The 20,278-nt window shown below is 46.9% G+C and overlaps 2 protein-coding genes across 3 annotated transcripts in view; one reads left to right on the forward strand and one right to left on the reverse strand.

Moving 5' to 3' along the window:
* CWC27 (CWC27 spliceosome associated cyclophilin) overlaps positions 1–10,306 on the reverse strand; it is a 220,978-nt gene extending 210,672 nt beyond the window's left edge. Inside the window, exons 1-5 of the mRNA XM_040340260.1 lie at positions 9,991–10,306; positions 7,169–7,265; positions 4,469–4,581; positions 927–1,070; positions 547–645 (exon numbers count right to left, since the gene is read on the reverse strand). Coding sequence (XP_040196194.1) covers positions 547–645; positions 927–1,070; positions 4,469–4,581; positions 7,169–7,265; positions 9,991–10,032 — 495 coding nt within the window. The 5' untranslated portion in view covers positions 10,033–10,306. The remainder of the gene's footprint in view (positions 1–546; positions 646–926; positions 1,071–4,468; positions 4,582–7,168; positions 7,266–9,990) is intronic.
* SREK1IP1 (SREK1 interacting protein 1) overlaps positions 10,219–20,278 on the forward strand; it is a 94,406-nt gene continuing 84,346 nt past the window's right edge. For both annotated transcript variants that reach the window (XM_040340270.1, XM_040340278.1), the window contains exon 1: positions 10,219–10,410. In XM_040340270.1, the coding sequence (XP_040196204.1) occupies positions 10,398–10,410 (13 nt within the window). In that variant the 5' untranslated portion in view covers positions 10,219–10,397. The remainder of the gene's footprint in view (positions 10,411–20,278) is intronic.

Consider the following 20,278-nt stretch of genomic DNA (forward strand, 5'->3'; position numbering starts at 1 on the left):
GCCACGTTGACGTCACTCCCATGCATGCATGGGGAGTCATGGACCGTGGCACGGAGCTCTGAAGGGACGGCACAGGTATGCTGTCCGTTCAGAGCGCATGTGCCAATGACATTACCGGCTGCATGCAGTATGAATATCCCCTAAAAAGTGCAAGCTTAGGAGATATTCACTGACATTTTTTAGAATACTAGAAAGGAAAAAAAAAAAAGAAGAAGGAGGGGACCCCCCATTGCCATGTCTTTACTTCACCGCCTCTCCTTGTGACGGACAGGAACGTCTTCATCCTAAATGATTGAGGCCCCTTCCACACGGGATCCTCCATTTGGCTGATTCCGCACTCCTCTATGGGAAAATCTCCTCTATGGGGAACGGACCACCTGCTTCATTGGATCGAATAGCGGACGTGTCATCACTGACATCCGCCGCTCGATAGGGGAGACTGGAGGGCCCGATCAGGTCTGCCTGAAAAGGCAGACCTGATCGGACAGCTTGTGTGAAAGGGGCCTTATACACAAGAACATGAATTTAAACAACATGCATACATACCTCACTGGTCTTGATCTTGTGTGGATTAACTGGCCTTTCTTCTTCGCCAATTTCTACTTCTGTCAGTCTTAACAGATTGTATACTGTGTCTCCGGTAACCTGGAAAAAATAAAGTTTCAATACCTCCTACATAACTGTAACCCTGACCACTGTAAATAAGGCAAAAAAATAATAAAAAAATGTATAAGTGTGTGCGCGTATATATATATTACATATATACACACACACACACACTTTATATAAATCTTTTATTTTATTATGAACACACATATTAAAAAAAAAAAAAAAAAAAAAAAAAAACGTAACATTTCACTCCAGTACAATAAAGATGCATACAAAGGCATAATCAAAAACAGGCTCCATGAGGACATCTGTCTAACCTTCCCAAATATGGTGTGTTTGTTATTAAGCTCATCCGCACGGCCAAGTGTAAAGAAAAATTGGCTGCCATTGTCATGAGGTCCAGCATTCGCCATGGCAACCAGCCCTCTCCGGTTAAAGCGCAGACGTGAATGGAATTCATCCTGAAAGTGAAAAGGAAAAAAATAAATAAAATCCAATTCTGTACACAATATACAACTATTACTCTCTGACATTCTGAGAAACTTACACTTGTTAGCAATTCATATATTCAGAGCAAAGACTGTGCATCACTCAGCAAGCTATAAGGCAAAGTAGATGGAGGTACAGTATGGAAAAAAGATATGGGTTTTAAGGTTTGAAAAAAAAAAAAAAAAAAAAATGAATAAAAAAAGAGAAAGCCTTTTAACCCGTTCGATGTCAGGTTCTGAGGTCTACTTTTAAACTCAGGTAGCCAGGCCATTTTTCCATTGCTTTTCTCTTTTTCCCTTACAGCTTTCAGAGTTTGTGAAAGACCCCCACCCCCCCCCCCCCCCCCCCCCCAACCATACATATGCCAAAAGCATAGGACCAGTGGAATAAAAGAAAGGTGCTACTGATTTTTTGTAGGCCCGGTGACATTTGCTTATATGTTTATCAAAACAATTTTTTCCCCCAAAAAATACACTAAAATCCTTATCAGTGGATACATACATGGCAAAATTTACAAATTTCCTGCTAAATTCCTTTTTTTTGCCAAATTTTAAATAGCACCCATTTGTAAAATGGTGAGAACTGAAAGTGCGCAAAACTGTAAATAGAAACTATTTACTAAAAAAATCTGAAGGTTACCATTTTTCACTTACAGCTTTCAGAGTTTGTGAATGACCCACCAAACCATACATTTTCTGAAAGCACGTGACATCTAGAGTTCGGAAAATTAGCTACTGATTATTTTTTTAGGCCCTGCAATAGTTGTGCAAATTTTCACCAAATTGCTATTTTCATTAAAAGTACAGTAAAATCATTATAAGTGAATACATAAATTTTACGAAAATTTTCTAAATTCCTTCTAAATTTCTACTAAATAAAAAAAGCTAAAAAAATACACCAAAATCATTATTAGTGCACACACACACACACACACAACATAACTTACAAAAATATTGCTAAATTGCTACTAAGACATTGTTTACATGGGGCGTACTAAAGTGTATGCCCGTGGATGCAGAAGTATTCCATGCATCCCCATGCAGACAGTCCCATTTTTGTCAATTGGGATGCTACGACTGCACAGGCATAGCCACCGTTCCCAATCTGACATCTGTGTGGGTGCACGACCCCAAACGCAGACAGTGTGAGCTCAGGAACATGCAACTGGACCCAGGTGGATGTCAAATTAGGAGCAACGACTGTTCGTGAAAGGTGAATGCACTGAAGCGACCATGAGCTTATATCAGGAGGAGGAATGTGTTGTCTGTATGACATACAGACCTGGCCAGCTGTAAGCAGTTAAAGTTAATTTTGTGGAAGTTTTTTTTTTTTTTTCAAAAAGGCACAGAGGTAATTTTAAATGCTTATACAGAATTAAATCCTGGTTCACATTGATGCTACTTTGAAATCGCACTACTTCACTTGAAGTAGTGCGATTTCAAAGTAGCAAGGTCAGCACAATTTTAACTGCTACTTGATAGACATCTGTGTGGCTTCATGCACAGATGTCTATGGAAATCGCACCTGAAATTGGCAAAAGCAGTGCAGGAACTACTTTTGCAAAAAGGTGCGGCACCACAAAATCAGTGTCGCACCAATTGGAACAGTGCCTTTGCCTCCAACAGGCTGCGACTTGTCACGCGATTTGATCTCTCAAATCGCATGACAAATCGCTCCAATGTGAACCTAGGCGGAAGCGTAGATAAAGTTAGGACTGCAACAACATTCTGATCTTTTCCATAGTTACAGCACCTCTACAACTCTCTCTCACAAATACATGTGTACGTAAACTTCAACTATCAACCTCTTATTTGCTCCCATTTATCCTGTCAAATGTACCATTAAAAGGGTTTAACTATATATCTATTCCATAAGTGCAAAATAAATACATACACACACATACACACACACACACACACACACACATATATATATATATATACACACACATACATACATACATATACACGCACGCTATATTTACTATTACATGTTGATCTTGACAGAAACCAAAGGACTGTCTAACTTTCTGTACATGCTTTTGTGTCCAAATGTATTTTCTTTCTCATTCTGCACAGTATGCAAATGAGCATTTGCACGCATGAGGCATTAATTACTGACCAAAAATGCAGAGTTTTCCATTTTCTTTTTACTGAAGAATGCACAGCGTTTGTTTCTGCGCCAATGTACATGCTCACATTACAATTACAGCGGAACCTTGGTTTACGGGTAACGCGATTAACATTTTGAATAACGAGCAACAATGAGTGTTGTCTCGCAAAACGAGCAGAATTAAAGCTAATGAGGCGTGCAGTACCCGAGCCTTGCCGCATATTTACAAGGCTCTTTCGGTGCCCCCCTGCTACCTCTGGCCACATGCAGTATTGCATGTCATAGAAGTCAATGCGGAACAAATTATTTTCTCTTCCATTGACTTCTATGGGGAAATTGCTTCGATATGCGAGTGCTTTGGATTACAAGCATTCTCCTGGAATGGATTATGCTCGTAATCCAAGGTTCCACTGTAATGGGTTGCATTTCAGCTTTTTCAAACTATGGCGGGCAAGAAGCCTAACGAACAGGTACTGGAAAGCTCCTGATGCATACTTGCGATTGGGAGCTTTGCGATCATGTGACTGCCAATCACAACAGTCACATGATCGAAATGCATGCCTCCAACTCCCGGCATTTAGATCAACTTAAAGAGCTGGGAGGTGGTGGCAGGAAGGGATAAAATGTCATACCTACAAAAAAGCAATTTACCTCTCCTGCTGCCCATGACACCAAACTTTCCTACTGCAAAGTACCTCCAAATGAGATATTTTCTGAAACCAAAACATAGGGAGTATGGATCACATGTATCCCCAACAGCAGAGAATGGTTCCCTCCAGCCAACCTTCCTGCCACTGTACTGAGGAGGTTGTTGGGAGGAATCAATTAGGCCCCTTTTACACTGGGGCGGGAGGTGCGGTGGCGGTAAAGCGCCGCTATTTTTAACAACGCTTTACCGCTAATTTTGCGGCACTATTCAGATGCTAGCGGGGCGGTTTCACCTCCGCTAGCGGCCGAGAAAGGGTTAAAGCTGTCCCATTGATTTCAATAGGCGGGACCGGTGAAGGAGTGGTATACACACTGCTCCTTCACCGTTGCAAAGATGCTGCTAGCAGGACTTTTTTCACATCCTGCTAGCACACCGAGGGCTTTCACACTGGAGAAACAGCAGCCGCTGTAATTGTACGGTTTGCCCTTATGTTATAAAGGGCTGTGTAAACTGTTGGCGCTATATAAATCCTGTATAATAATTATGTAAACATAAGAAAAAGTTAGAAATGGCGAAAAACAAACATCTCTTTATTGTAATCAGTCTTACCCTGAATGGTTTGCCGTACACGGATTCTCCCCCTGTGCCAGTGCCTGTTGGATCTCCCCCCTGAACAATGAAGTCAGGTACAATTCTGTGGAAGATTGTATTATCATAATAACCTAAAAGGACATAAAGAATAGAACATACGCTTAATTGTCAATACACTTTCATGTGCAAAATAAAGGTCAGCGATGATACAGATATAGAATATTCTGCAGTGACATGGAAGGAGATCTTATCCTACTGAGATCGAGAGCCATTTTCACATTTCAGCTTTGGACCTAATAGTTTATCAATAACTTTATCACTTATGATACAAAACAAAATACTAATATTTTTGGGGAGGGGTTGCCATCCAAGAGTCATTTCTGTCATGGATATGCAGTAATGTTTGTCAGCTTTCCTCTCCATGTGTTTACCTTAAAGGCCAGCCACTCTCACCTGGCTGCCTAAATAATCTCTCCTCTAGCAAGGCTCCACCCCAGGCCCTATCAGGGAACTCTATATTAACCTGTGCACTGCAAGTCAGTCGTGCTGATTAACAGTGTTTGTTAAGCTATTGTGTGTTTGAGTTCCTGCTTGCCGTGTGCTCTACGTCTGTCTCCATTTTACCGATCTTGGCTTGTTCTCGACTATCCCTGTCTGCTTGTGACCTTGACCTTTGGAGTGTCCTTTGTTTATTGTTGTCTGCTAGTCGCCCCGACCTTTGTCTTATCCCCTCACTACCTCTTGTATCCTGAGCTGCTGCTTCCCCTCTATAGCCTACTGTGAGCGTGAGCTGGGGGACTCTGGGGTCGGCGACCTGGATCCAGTTGCAGCACAGTCCATCCTCACCACTAGAGGCTCTGGTGAACACCTGCTGGATCTTAGACTCCGTGCCCTAGGGAATAATGGGCTCTAGCTCCCTGTGGGATCCCTGTTAGTGCTCCAGTGGACCTGCCTTCCTTAGCCACCCAGTGTTCCGTCTGCAGCAGTCAGCCGTAGGGTCCACTACCTAAGCGGTGCACTCCTGACCCCAACAGTGTGCATTTGTCACCTGACCACAGGTGACCTGACAATTTTATTATATCATTCATCCCACTAAGGTGGATCCTCACCCTTTAAAACAAGCCTGCTCCTCTCCGTCCCACCCCTTTCTGCTACACAAATATCCTTTTTTTATTTTTCCTGTTTATTTTCATTAAATAGTTTTCAGCCCGTCCCCCTATCCTCCCTGATTGGCTAGCTGAATGATGTCAGGCCCCCCAGTGCTCCTTGGGATAAGTTAAGTGTATATCCCAGGAGACACCAAGAGCACTTAACCCATTCCAGTAATTCATGGAGGAGGGGAGTCGGCCAAGCTGTGCATCTTCAGGATCCTGCACCTCAACCCAGAATAGCTAGCAGCATTCCGATGTTGTCACAGAGGAACATGATGGTGCAGGACTAGAGCAGTGGTTGCTCCAGAAGATTTCAGCGGCAGGGGTAGGAGGGTGTTGGAGAATGAAGATTTCAAAGAAAGGAGGAGGTCAGCAGCACAAGGGACACACTAGATGAAGCCGTAGTAAACCGCAGTTGATGGGGAAAAAAAAATCTCCTGCAAGACAATGTCATAATGTGCTAGTATGCATCACATACTAGCACATTATGAGAGATTTCCTTTAAAAAGAAGCCCTCCAGTGCCAGGCTGTCATCGCTCCCCAGTCTTCCTTCTGGGTTTGTGGCCTCCAGCTACATGAGTGGCCTGAGGCAGGGCGACGCCTCTTCACCACGTGTGCTGGAGCCGCTGTTTACGGCACCGGCTCTGAAGGCCTTGCACTGTATGACTTACTTTCAATTTAGAAGAAGTTAAAGAATTCCGCTGCACTCTTTAAACACAGTGTCAGAATAAATTTATCATCGTTATAAAACACTTAGGGGGTTATTTACGAAAGGCAAATCCACTTTGCATTTGAAATTGCACTGGAAGTGGAGTCGCTGTGGAACCGAGGGGGACATGCAAGGAAAAAAAAACAAACAGCATTTTAGCTTGCATATGATTGGATAACAAAATCAGCAGAGCTTCCCCTCATTTCAGATCTACCCCTCAGATTTACAGCGACTGCACTCACAGGAGCACTTTCAGTGCAATTTCAAGTGCACTTTGCACTTATAGTGCAAAGTGGATTTGCCTTTCATAAATAATCCCCTTAGTATAAAAAAGCCACTTTTCTATAGTAAAATAAAAAAAACTCTACGCACAATAAGCTCAAGCATCTCACCATGTTAAAGTGGTTATATAACTTCACGCATTCTATGCACGAAGGTAAAAAAAAAAATTCTGTGTGCTGCTCCCCCACAGCCACCTAATACTTACCTGAGCGCCCTTTTGATCCAGCGATGTGCACAGAAGCCTCGCATGCCCTGGGTCTCTCTTTCCTCATTGGCTGAGACACATCAGCCAAAGCCATTGGCTCCCACTGCTGTCAATCACAGCCAGTAAGCCAATGAGGAGAGAGCTGGGGATAGGGCCATTGGGGGAACTGGTCAAGGGGAGGAGCCAGGAGAGCCGACAAGGGGACCCGAGAAGAAGAGGATCGAGGCTGCTCCGTGCAAAACCATTGCAAAAAGCGCAGGTAAGTATTATTTGTTTGTTATTCAAACAAAATATATATTAAATCTTTAATATCACTTTAAAAATTGCACTGTAAAATGGACACAGAAATTAATGGAGAACGTCTCTTTTACCTTCCAGACAAAGTTGGGCAAAGTTTCGACAAGCTCTTGGCGCTTCCTTTGACCACAACTCGATATCGATATCTCCAGCTGTTGTTTTCAGCAAAACCTGAAATGTTATTATACTGTTAGCATCGTATTTTTTCTTAATAATAAAGTGTAAAAAAGTCCTAAACAAATTGCATTTTTTTTTTTTTTCTCTTTTTTTTTTAAAGTGTATTTTGTGCGTGTACTCGAGAGAGGAGCCGGACTGCAGGAGTTGAGAGTAGGCAGGCCTCCCCCAGAGGCAATCTGCCACCTTTCTCCATGCCCCGGGTGGCAATGGCGGGTGTGTGAGGGGGTCCTCCCACACAGCCCGCCCTACCTGCTCCGCTTTGAAGCCCAACGGGGCAGAGGGACTCCCTATAAGGGAGTGAGAGGATTAGCCCGCTCAACCAGCCCCGTTAGTCCTTCGCCTCTCTTTTTAGAGACCGCATGGTCAAAGTGCGTGCATGTTAACCCAATTTCGAGTGCGTGTGTAAGTGTAGTGGTTTTTGTGGGAGGGGGGTGGGCGTACTAAGCGCAGGCTTACCTCGCATAGCACACCCACCGGGAGCCGGGCTGAGACAACCAAACTCTATTCACATGTAGCCGAGACCGGGATCCGAACCTCTAGCTGCAGAGGTGAATGGCTTGTCAGCGCAGTGCCAATCGCGTTGAGCCACCACAGCTCCAAACACATTGCATTTAAAGTGGTTCTAAAAGCAGAAGTTTTTTTAATGTATTAGGATAAAGTAACCTTCTGTGTGCAGCTCCCCCTCATACTTATCTAACCCCCATCTCTATCCAGCAATGTTGCAGGAGAGCTTTGGCTGTTAGGGACTCTCCCTACTGATTGGCTAAGACACAGAAGGGGGCGCCATTGGCTCTCGCTGCTGTCAATCAAAGTCAGTGAGCCAATGGTGAGAGAAAGAGGGCAGGGTAAAACTGCGGCTCCATGTCTGAATGGACAATGGAGCAGCAGCTTGGCTCAGATGCCTCCATAGCAAGCCGCTTGCTTGCTGGGGGGGGGGGGGGCACCCGGGGGGGGGGGGGGGCGCCGGTGGGGGACCTGAGAGAAGATGGATCCGGGCTGCTCTGTGCAAAACCACTACACAGAGCAGGAAAGTATAACATGTTTGTTATTTCTAAACAAAAAAAAGTTAATATCATTTTAAAATAATGTAACTGTCTCCACATATATACATGAACATTTGACAGGTGTTTTTTCATCTTGATGTATTAAGGTGAAAAAACATGAGGGTTTACAGCCCCTTTACAGCCTCATACACATGGGGTGTATATACGTATACCCCTATGGAAAGCGATGTTTACCCGCACCCTCCCAGATGTCACATTGGGCCCAGCCCCTGTGTCCCCGCAAGCCACTGCGTTCCAACTGACAGCAATGGGAATCCATGCAACACTGGTGCACCCCTATGTGGGTAAAAATGGTCCTCCACAGGTGTACACCCTGCGTGAACAAGGCCTTATTCACACATAGGTGTACGTTTAATAAACCGTGATAAGCCGAGATCATGATGATCACGGCTTATCACAGAGCATTGCCGGTTTAATAAACTGTGATAAGGAGCAGAGAACATATTCTCCACTTCTCATCACATCACATGGATGTTTTGTCACAAACGGCCAGTTTAATAAACCGTGATCTGAAGATTTCACAGCTCTTCACCTGAAATATCTCCCTTCCAGATTCACCAGCTCAGAGGTGGAGAATCTGGGAGAGAAGCAAATGCAGTACCAAAAGTTTCTGGGGCCCAACAATATGTTCCAAAGAGCCAAAGGTTGGGCGCTAAGGGATGGCCGCTCCCATTCCATTCTTTAGTGGTCTTTCCCACCAGCCCCTGCTCACCCTCCTCCTGTCTCTATCAGCAGTCCCTCTCACCCCCCCCCCCCCCCTCATGCAGTGGTCTCTCCCACCCCTCTCCCCGTAGTGGTCTCTCCCAACAGTTGCACTTACTCCTCTCTCTGCAGTGTCCCCCCCCCCCAGCAGTCCCCCTTACATGTATCCCCCCACACAATGATCACACAGCTCCCCCTACACCCCACAGTTGCTTTTCACAGTGGTCCCCCTTGCACTCCCCTCTCTGCAGTGGTTTCTCCCAGATGGTCCCCCTTGCAACCTTTCCTCTCTGAAGTAGTTTCTCACAGATGGTCCACCTTTGTACCCACTCCTCTAAGGTGATCTCTCCCAGTGGTCCCCCATGCACCCCCCCCCCTCCACACTGGTCTCCCTTTGCACCCCCCTACTCCACATTCCACAGTGGGTCCCCCTCCTTGCACCCCCACTCCACAGTGGTCTCTCCCCAAGGTCCCCCTTGCACCACCTTCTCCATAGTGGTCTCTCCCAGGGGTCCCCCTTGCACCACCCTCTCAACAGTGGCCTCTCCCAGAGGTCCCCCTTGCACCCCCTCTCCATTGTGGTCTATCCCAGAGGTCCCCCTTGCACCCCTCTCTCCATAGTGGTCTCTCCCAGAGGTCCCCCTTGCACCCCCCTCTCCACACTGGTCTCTCCCAGAGGTCCCCCTTGCACCCCCCTCTCCACACTGGTCTCTCCCAGAGGTCCCTTTGTACCCCCCTACTCCACAGTGGTCTCTCCCTGAGGTCCCCCTCTCCACAGTGGTCTCTCCCCAAGGTCCCCCTTGCACCACCTTCTCCATAGTGGTCTCTCCCAGGGGTCCCCCTTGCACCACCCTCTCAACAGTGGTCTCTCCCAGGGGTCCCCCTTGCACCACCCTCTCAACAGTGGTCTCTCCCAGAGGTCCCCCCTTTGCACCCCCATGCAGTAGTCGCACCTTGCCATTGGTAGGCGGCTCCTGGATGTAGATGTTACTCATGTCGATCAGTCAGATCCTTGAAAACAAACTGCCGCGTTCAGCCTGACACTCTGGACTGAACCACTCCGCAGACACGGGGGCGGACACAGACTGTTCTAAACGATTATACGCGAGGAGTTAGAAGACGTTCCTCCAAATTTACATTACAACTTATGTTAAGGCCGCTCACAATCGGACACGGCCGCTGTGCCAACATTCATTGTAAAACAATCACGTGTTAATTGTTGGTATTCTTTTGGTGCGCTCCACTATGCAGCGAGTAAAGAAGCCCGCCGGAAATTATACCGAATGTTTAGTTCCGCTTCGCTGAATAGGAAGTTGAGGAGAATTTTGTGAGGCGAGCGGAGTGAGCTCGAGGGGAAACTATGGCGCTGCCTGGTGAGTGGTGACACAGACAGGATGTGATCTGTCCAGGGGGAGGGGGGACACTTGTAGTTGCGTGCTCTGTCCAGCAACTAGGGGGGACATTTGTAGTTGCGTGCTCTGTCCAGGGGGAGGGGGGACACTTGTAGTTGCGTGCTCTGTCTAGGGGGAGGGGGGGACACGCGGGTAGTTGCGTGCTCTGTCCAGGGGGGGACACGCGGGTAGTTGCGTGCTCTGTCCAGGGGGGGACACGCGGGTAGTTGCGTGCTCTGTCCAGGGGGGGACACACGGGTAGTTGCGTGCTCTGTCCAGGGGGGGACACGCGGGTAGTTGCATGCTCTGTCCAGTGGGGGGGGGGGCAAATGTAGTTGCGTTCTCTGTCCAGGGGGAGGGGGGACACTTGTAGTTGCGTGCCCTGTCTAGGGGGAGGGGGGGACACGCGGGTAGTTGCGTGCTCTGTCCAGGGGGGGACACGCGGGTAGTTGCGTGCTCTGTCCAGGGGGGGACACACGGGTAGTTGCGTGCTCTGTCCAGGGGGGGACACGCGGGTAGTTGCGTGCTCTGTCCAGGGGGGGACACACGGGTAGTTGCGTGCTCTGTCCAGGGGGGGACACGCGGGTAGTTGCATGCTCTGTCCAGTGGGGGGGGGGGGCAAATGTAGTTGCGTTCTCTGTCCAGGGGGAGGGGGGACACTTGTAGTTGTGCGCTCTGTCTAGCAACTAGGAGGGACATTTGTAGTTGCGTGCTCTGTCCAGGGGGAGGGGGGACACTTGTAGTTGCGTGCTCTGTCCAGGGGGAGGGGGGACCCTTGTAGTTGTGTGCTCTGTCCAGGGGGAGGGGGGACATGCTGGTAGTTGCATGCTCTGTCCAGGGGGAGGGGGGACATGCTGGTAGTTGCATGCTCTGTCCAGGGAGAGGGGGGACACGTTGGTAGTTGCGTGCTCTGTCCAGGGGGAGGGGGGACACGTTGGTAGTTGCGTGCTCTGTCCAGGGGGGGGGGCACTTGTAGTTGTGTGCTCTGTCCAGGGGGGACATTTGTAGTTGCGTGCTCTGTCCAGGGGGGAGGGGGGACACTTGTAGTTGCATGCTCTGTCCAGGGGGGAGGGGGGACACTTGTAGTTGCGTGCTCTGTCCAGGGGGGACATTTGTAGTTGCGTGCTCTGTCCAGGGGGGAGGGGGGACACTTGTAGTTGCGTGCTCTGTCCAGGGGGGAGGGGGGACACTTGTAGTTGCGTGCTCTGTCCAGGGGGAGGGGGAACACGTTGGTAGTTGCGTGCTCTGTCCAGGGGGAGGGGGGACACGTTGGTAGTTGCGTGCTCTGTCCAGGGGGAGGGGGGACACGTTGGTAGTTGCGTGCTCTGTCCAGGGGGAGGGGGGACACGTTGGTAGTTGCGTGCTCTGTCCAGGGGGAGGGGGGACACGTTGGTAGTTGCGTGCTCTGTCCAGGGGGAGGGGGGACACGTTGGTAGTTGCGTGCTCTGTCCAGGGGGGGCACTTGTAGTTGCGTGCTCTGTCCAGGGGGAGGCACTTGTAGTTGCGTGCTCTGTCCAGGGGGAGGCACTTGTAGTTGCGTGCTCTGTCCAGGGGGAGGCACTTGTAGTTGCGTGCTCTGTCCAGGGGGAGGCACTTGTAGTTGCGTGCTCTGTCCAGGGGGAGGGGGGTCACTTGTAGTTGCATGCTCTGTCCAGGGGGACACATTGGTAGTTGCATGCTCTGTCCAGGGGGGTGGGGGGACACTTGTAGTTGCGTGCTCTGTCCAGGGGGGAGGGGGGACACTTGTAGTTGCGTGCTCTGTCCAGGGGGGAGGGGGGACACTTGTAGTTGCGTGCTCTGTCCAGGGGGGAGGGGGGACACTTGTAGTTGCGTGCTCTGTCCAGGGGGAGGGGGAACACGTTGGTAGTTGCGTGCTCTGTCCAGGGGGAGGGGGGACACGTTGGTAGTTGCGTGCTCTGTCCAGGGGGAGGGGGGACACGTTGGTAGTTGCGTGCTCTGTCCAGGGGGAGGGGGGACACGTTGGTAGTTGCGTGCTCTGTCCAGGGGGAGGGGGGACACGTTGGTAGTTGCGTGCTCTGTCCAGGGGGAGGCACTTGTAGTTGCGTGCTCTGTCCAGGGGGAGGCACTTGTAGTTGCGTGCTCTGTCCAGGGGGAGGCGCTTGTAGTTGCGTGCTCTGTCCAGGGGGAGGCACTTGTAGTTGCGTGCTCTGTCCAGGGGGAGGCACTTGTAGTTGCGTGCTCTGTCCAGGGGGAGGGGGGTCACTTGTAGTTGCATGCTCTGTCCAGGGGGACACATTGGTAGTTGCATGCTCTGTCCAGGGGGGTGGGGGGACACTTGTAGTTGCGTGCTCTGTCCAGGGGGGGGGGGGGACACTTGTAGTTGCGTGCTCTGTCCAGGGGGGAGGGGGGACACTTGTAGTTGCGTGCTCTGTCCAGGGGGGAGGGGGGACACTTGTAGTTGCGTGCTCTGTCCAGGGGGGAGGGGGGACACTTGTAGTTGCGTGCTCTGTCCAGGGGGGAGGGGGGACACTTGTAGTTGCGTGCTCTGTCCAGGGGGAGGGGGGACACTTGTAGTTGCGTGCTCTGTCCAGGGGGAGGGGGGGACACGCTGGTAGTTTTGTGCTCTGTCCAGCTTGTAGCATGTGCTGTCATGTGATCGCGGTTTGTTTCTGCCTGCGCTACAATGGTGTACAATAGGCCAGAATGCGACAAATCTCAGGTCGCCATGGCGACTATAAATTGCGTCGTAATGCGTGGACTTTTCTCAGCCCATTCACTGTTGGTAGCAGGCGCAGGAATGTGCAATTTGTATCGCCCAATGCGCAGGACATGCAGTTCCAGGCGCTGGGCAGGTAGCTTTTTTCTACATATAGCGCCGCTACGGGCAACAGCAGGGCTTGCCTGTCAGGTGGAAACAATCCGGCGGCTGCCACCCAAATTTTTCCACACACCCCGGTAAGGTATTTGCCGTTACTTCCGGGTCAAGGCCGGGAAAGAATGTAATGCAGTGCTCACCTGCCCTTCTAGTTGTTGACCTGGAAGTGATGTGTGATGTCAAAAGAATTTAGGCCACCCTCCACATACACACACACACAAATGCACGCGTTGTGGGAACCTACACCTAAGAAGGATTGCGATACACGCCGGAATGAGAGCGATGTTTTCAGCACCAGACCTTCGTAATAGTAAACTGATGACCTATAGGGTTTTTTTTTTTTTTTTTTTAAAGCATTGCCTATGGAAAATATAGTGTACTGACATGTTTATTGTTTGACATGTTGTTGTGTTTATTTACTTTTATATTTTACCAAACAGTTTGATAATTTATTGCGTTTTTGTGCCGCCTAAAAATAATTTTTGCTGTAATATCATGTGACATAAAAAAATTGGAACTACCGCTATTTGTTTTTTTTTTCTCTAGGGTGTTTGCTTTCAAAAAAGATCTAATGTTTGAGGGTTTTATGTAATCTTCAAGCCTAAAATGTACAAAAAATGTCTCTGGCTGGGAAAGAGTTAAAGGATAAGTTCCCCTTCAGGGACATGTTAAATTCGTTAGTGTAAAAAACACTCCTAACTCCTAACTTTTTTAGCTGGCTTCTAGATTCAAAGCAAATTTGTCAAGCCCTGGATTAACCACTTCCTGCAAAACCACAGACCTGTACATCATTTTGAGGAAGTTGGTTGTACCGGGTGATGGAGCCGACGGTCGGCTTACAGGTGATAACAACCGAGTAGCCACTCTGCCGTTAACACAAGGAGCGAGAGGGGACGTCTCACCACCTTCCACCACTCTGCCGGGTCTCCCATCCCAGCGGGAGACTCGAGCTACCAGTCGACATGTCCACCAGCTGGCTGGAGTCCCGAACAATACCGGAATCAGCTTAGATCAGGCTTCCGATGTCGTACCTGGAAGCAACGTCACTTCTGGTTTACTCAGCTGCAAAATCCCCAGTATTCAAAAATGCAGATTTTTACATTTTGAATACTTTTAAAGCGGAGTAAAGTGGAACGTCCGCTTATCGGATCCCCTCCCCCTCCGGTGCCACAATTGGCAATTTTCGGGGGGAAGGGGGGAGAGGATAGAGTGGGGATCGAAAGTTTGGGCACCCCAGGTAAAAATTTGTATTAATGTGCATAACGAAGACAAGGAAAGATGGAAAAATCTCCAAAAGGCATCAAATTACAGATTAGACATTCTTATAATATGTCAAAAAAAGTTAGATTTCATTTCCATCATTTACACTTTCAAAATGACAGAAAACAAAAAATGGCGTCTGCAAAAGTTTGGGCACCCTGCAGAATTTATAGCATGCACTGCCCCCTTTGCAAAGCTGAGACCTGCCAGCGTCATGGATTGTTCTCAATCATCGTCTGGGAAGACCAGGGGATGTCAATCTCAAAGGTTTGAAATGCCCAGACTCATCTGACCTTGCCCCAACAATCAGCACCATGGGTTCTTCTAAGCAGTTGTCTAGAAAACTGAAAGTGAAAATAGTTGACGCTCACAAAGCTGGAGAAGGCTATAAGAAGATAGCAAAGCGTTTTCAGATGTCAATATCCTCTGTTCGGAATGTAATTAAGAAATGGCAGTCATCAGGAACAGTGGAAGTTAAAGCAAGATCTGGAAGACCAAGAAAAATATCAGACAGAACAGCTCGCAGGATTGTGAGAAAAGCAATTCAAAACCCACGTTTGACTGCACGATCCCTCCAGAAAGATCTGGCAGACACTGGAGTTGTGGTACACTATTCCACTATAAAGAGATACTTGTACAAATATGGTCTTCATGGAAGAGTCATCAGAAGAAAACCTCTTCTACGTCCTCACCACAAAAATCAGCGTTTGAACTTTGCAAATGAACATATAGACAAGCCTGATGCATTTTGGAAACAAGTTCTGTGGACCGATGAGGTTAAAATATAACTTTTTGGCCGGAATGAGCAAAGGTACGTTTGGAGAAGAAAGGGCACAGAATTGAATGAAAATAACCTCTGTCCAACTGTTAAGCATGGGGGTGGTCAATCATGCTTTGGGGTTGTAATGCAGCCAGTGGCACAGGGAACATTTCACGAGTAGAAGGAACAATGGATTCTAGGGTTGTCCAGATACCACTTTTTTAAGACCGAGTACAAGTACCGATGCTTTTTTTTCAAGTACTCGCCGATACCGATTACCGATCCTTCTTCTTTTTTTTTTTTTATTTCATGTGTCAGTATTTTCTTTTATTTTACAATTTTAAATTTTCACAATTTTCTGTTGTTTTTTTACAATGCTTTCTTGGGGGGGGGGGGGGATGCATGTGTTGGTGTGTTTTTTTATTTTAATACTTATTATTTTTTACAATTAATTATTTTTATTATTTATTGCCATTTTTCTTCTTAGCCCTGTTGGGGGGCTTTGGTGAGATATCAGGGGTCGTAACAGACCCCTGACATCTAACCTTTGAGACAGAGAAAGGGACTAAGGACACAGATTCCTCAGTCCCTTTCTCAGCCGCACTGGAAATGAATGGACAGGAGACAGAGGCTCCTATCCATTCATAAACTGAAGCATCGTAAACACAGTTTACGATGCTCAGTCATATGAATGGACAGAGTCCGTGATCACGGACTCTGTTCATTCAGAAAAGGTAGGAGCCGGGTTTAGCGGCTCCTACCGCCGCTCTCCATCCTGACAGAGTGGGCGGTGGAGGGCGACACAGAGCACGGAGGGGGGAAGCAGCAGCACGGAGCGGGGACACGGAGCATGGAGAGGGGAGAGCAGAACAGAGGACAGCAGCGGCACGGAGGGGGGACAAGGAGCATGGAGGGGGGAGAGCAGAACGCCAGCGGCACGGAGGGGGAGAGCAGAACGCCAGCAGCACGGAGGGGGGACACAGAGCATGGAGGGAGAGAGCAGAACGGATGGGGGAACTGGAGGAGGATACAGGGAAAGTCAGGTATCGGTAAAGTATCGGAGCATTTTCCCTGAGTACAAGTACTCGGGAAAATGCTTGGTATCGGTACCGATACTAGTATCGGTATCGGGACAACCCTAATAGATTCAATACAATTTCAGCAAATTTTGGATGGTAACTTGATGCCATCTGTGAAAAAGCTGAAGTTAAAGAGAAGATGGCTTCTACAAATGGATAATGATCCTAAACACGCCTCAAAATCCATGAGGGATTACATCAAGAGGCGTAAACTGAAGGTTTTGCCATGGCCTTCACAATCTCCTGACCTCAACATAATTGAAAATCTATGGATAAACCTTAAAAGAGCAGTGTGTGACAGACAGCCCAGCTCTGTACTGAGAGGAGGGGAGATGTGGATATTACAGTGGGGGAGAATTTTTTTTTTTTTTTTTTTTTGCCGATCCGAAAATGATCCGATCCGTGACTCCTGATCCGAGGAACGATCCGAACCGTGAGTTTTTTGATCCGTTGCACCCCTACCATTACATATAGCCGCACATGTCGGAGTAATGGCAATAATCCTAACCTGCTTAGGTTAGGATTAACTAAACCTAACCACAGAGCCTATTGATGCTTTTGCAGTGATGTTACTATTGTTTTTTTAGTCTTTTAATTTTTACAATCTAAACATTCAAATTATGAAAATAAGCACAAGCAAGCCTTGTTTGTTTTCTTTGAATGAGTCTTTGTCATACCAAAATTCTTTTATAATGCTCTTTGCTGCCCCATGCGTCATGCCTATGCCTGTGCCCGCCTCAATATTGACATCGGACCACTTCCTCTCTTTTTTCCATCTGCCACACCTGACGTTTGTTTCATTTTGGATAGCATTGGAAACTGATAAAACTTCTGTCTGTGTGTGTTTTTTTCCCCCTATAAGATCAATATCTATTTTAAAGTTTTACCACTTGTCTATCAAAACGCGTTTTTTAATTTTCTGCGCGCATGGTAAAATCTGCAAAATCATATATCGGAGAATAAAATGGCGATCGTTGCAATTTTTTCTAAATCGCACAATGTTTGCGCAGTTGTTTATCAAATGCATATTTTCAGGGGAAAAAAAATACACTAAAATGAATTCTAGTGCAAACACACAATATTATACCCAATTCTTTGGTAAAAGATGAGGTTGCATCGAGTGATTGGACGCCAAGCTTGATGCAACTACGCACCTGTGGAATTGCAAAAAGCGATTGTATCCAAAATTCTCTATAGGCAATGATTTAAAAGCCTTTTATAGGTCATCAGTTTAGAGTTAATTGTGAACTACGGACCTAGAATTATTTCTCTCACTCCGATGTTCACAACAATAACTAACATTTGTGGTGCAATTGATGTTACATACGTATGCACGCCCTACGCTGTGCTTGTTTTTTGTAGCTATTGTTTTCTGACAGCGGGGACCCCGTCCCCTCAACAGAATACACTGATTAACGCTGCAGCCATTGGCTACATGTGCTGACCGAATGCTCTAATGGCCAGCTTCTGTTAAACAGAAAGGGATACACACACATCAAAATTTGTCCGGCTTCCTGCTGAACCAGCTGAATTTTGTCATAATGTGTGGGGCAATATTTAGACTGAAATTAGACGGTCTGCTTTCTTCCCTTTTACTTATGTAAAAAATGGAAGGGAATGTTTGGACTGCACTCCAAATACCTTTCTGTTTGGACTGCACTCCAAATACCTTTCGGTTGCCTTTATAGTAAAATGAGGATAAAAGCACTACAAATCACAGCAATAATTAGGATACACAGCCGACGCCCTTTGCACTGATGCTTAGTCATGGCTTAGTCCATGATTAACCACATCAATACTGGGCACTTTCACCCCTTTCCTTCCCAGACCAATTTTCAGCTTTCAGAGCTCTCGCATTTTCAATGACAATTGCGCGGTCATGCTACACTGTACCCAAATTAAATTTTTATCATTTTGGTCACACAAATAGAGCTTTCTTTTGGTGGTATTTATTCACTACTGCGTTTTTTTGTTTGTTTGTTTTTTGCGATATAAGTGGAAATTTGGGGGAAAAAATATATTTTCCTCTTTCTATTTTTAAAAAAAATCCAATAAAATCTTATTTTGTCATAAATTTAAGCCAAAATGTATTCTACTACATGTTTTTGGTAATAAAAAATCTGTTAAGTCAGGGATCGACAAATCCCAGGCGCCAGGTCGCCATGGCGACTAGAAATGGTGTCCTGGCGACACCATTTGTGAGCTGGCGCCATCTGGAGTTGAGCCGTTGGTATTACAAGTTAAGCATTACAAGTTAAACAGCAATTCTAATGTCATTTTTCACTATTTTCACTGCCATCTTCTTCCCTCTAATTAGAACCCCCAAACATTATATATATTTTTTATCCTAACACCCTAGAGAATAAAATGGCGATCGTTGCAATACTTTCTGTCACGCCGTATTTGCGCAGCGGTCTTACAAGCGCACTTTTTTGGGAAAAAATTACACTTTTTTCTTAATTAAAAAATAAGACAACAGTAAAGTTATCCCCATTTTTTTTAATATTATGAAAGATAATGTTACGCCAAGTAAATTCATACCCAACATGTCACGCTTCAAAATTGCGTCCGCTCGTGGAATGCCGACAAACTTTTACCCTTTAAAATCTCCATAGGCGACGTTTAAAAAAATGTACAGGTTGTATGTTTTGAGTTACAGAGGAGGTCTAGGGCTAGAATTATTGCTCTCGCTCTACCAATCGCAGCGATACCTCACATGTGTGGTTTTAACACCGTTTACATATGTGGGCGCTGCTCACGTATTTGTTCGCTTCTGCGCGCAAGCTCGTCGGGACGTGGTGCGTTTTCTGGCTCCTAACTTTTTTAGCTGGCTCCTAGATTCCAAGCAAATTTGTCAACCCCTGCGTTAAGTGTATAATAATTGGTTTGTGTGATCACGGACATATGTACGCAAATGATCATTGGAAAATCAGATTTTACTGTTACATATGTCGGGGCCAGGTGTTTTTACTATGTGGGGACATATTTGTTTACTTTGTGTATTACAGTGTGTGGGGACACTAGACTGGTGATCATTGAGTAAAAAGCTGAAAAAAACGGCTCATACTCACTGATCACCAGCCAGCTGCAGCAATCCACCCTCCTCTCCTCACCGACGACTTATGTGAGAGGAGAGCCGATCACCTAGCAACCGGCTGTTTGTTTACATCACATGACGGCTGTGATTGGACACGACCGTCATGTGATCAGGAGGGTCAATCACAGAGCCCTCCTGCCGGTCTATGATGCGCCGTGTCCGGGTGAAATGAGTGCATCGGGATCGCGCCGCTGCGCGGGAACCCCCTCTTTCTGAGGGGCGTTCCTGAACGTCCACTCAGAAGGAGAGAGCACCCACCCGGCCGTATATGTGCAGTGGCTGGGTGGGAAGTAGCTAAGCATCAGTGCGAAACGCGTCGGCTATGTGTCATTCCCCCTTCCTCACTTTTACTTTTGTACCAGGTCTTGTAAACACTCCAATATATGTTCACAATGGGGGTTATTTACTAAAACAGGAGCACACAGAATCTGATGAAGCTCTGCAGAGAAGCTTCTAGCTTCAGCTTGTTTAGTTGAGCTTTAAAAATAAAACCTGGAAGCTGATTGGTTTATCTGCAGAGCTTCACCAAATTCCATGAGCTCCAGTTTGAGTTAATTAACCCCCATTGTGAGCATATATTGGAGCGTTTACAAGACGTGGTACAAAAGCGAAGGGAAGAAAGTGTCTACTATGGCCGTCCAATTTTCCTTTGTACACTAATGGCGTTATTCTCCCTGGAAACTACAAGGCAATTTAGAAGGTTTACTTCTGTTCCTTTAAAAAGGACAAACTGTATTGGAAGTTGATATTCATATTATTTTTGACCCCCCCCAGAACACTGTGTGTATTCCTGCTAGATCAGTCAACATGTAAAATTA

This window comes from Rana temporaria, chromosome 1 (genome assembly GCF_905171775.1).
Source record: "Rana temporaria chromosome 1, aRanTem1.1, whole genome shotgun sequence".
Taxonomy (NCBI): domain Eukaryota; kingdom Metazoa; phylum Chordata; class Amphibia; order Anura; family Ranidae; genus Rana; species Rana temporaria.